Here is a 423-nt window from a genome sequence, read left to right on the forward strand (position 1 = left end):
TATATGTATATATATATATATGTATATATACATATATATATATATGTATATATATATTTATTTCTGTGATGTAATTGGAGTTTCCCCCTAAAGCATTACTGTATGGCACATTCGATTTAAGAGGCAAACACTTTTAAAAACAACCGAACTCTCAGTTATGTACAGCATCAGGAAGGCATACTAAACGCATACTAAAGTACAGTATAATATTGTCCCATGTTATATCCCTTTTAGAATTATATTGAGATATTGTCCAGCCTTAATTTATATGCTGTATGTATGTTGGTTTTTTTTTTTTATTTATTTTTTTTTACATATCATACACATCAAAAATGCTTCTTCTTCTCCTTCTTCTTCTATTTTACTGTTATCTTTCCAGCTCCTCATCGTGCCGGCCTTCGTGGGCATGGCACTCCTGCCCTT

At 31.2% G+C, this 423-nt stretch overlaps 1 protein-coding gene across 1 annotated transcript in view; it reads left to right on the forward strand.

Moving 5' to 3' along the window:
* mmd (monocyte to macrophage differentiation-associated) overlaps nucleotides 1-423 on the forward strand; it is an 8,911-nt gene that overhangs the window by 5,080 nt on the left and 3,408 nt on the right. The window contains exon 3 of the mRNA XM_025064738.1: nucleotides 380-419. Within this exon, the coding sequence (XP_024920506.1) occupies nucleotides 380-419 (40 nt within the window). The remainder of the gene's footprint in view (nucleotides 1-379; nucleotides 420-423) is intronic.

The sequence above is a fragment of the Cynoglossus semilaevis genome, chromosome 17, assembly GCF_000523025.1.
Source record: "Cynoglossus semilaevis isolate Cse_v1.0 chromosome 17, Cse_v1.0, whole genome shotgun sequence".
Lineage (NCBI taxonomy): Eukaryota > Metazoa > Chordata > Actinopteri > Pleuronectiformes > Cynoglossidae > Cynoglossus > Cynoglossus semilaevis.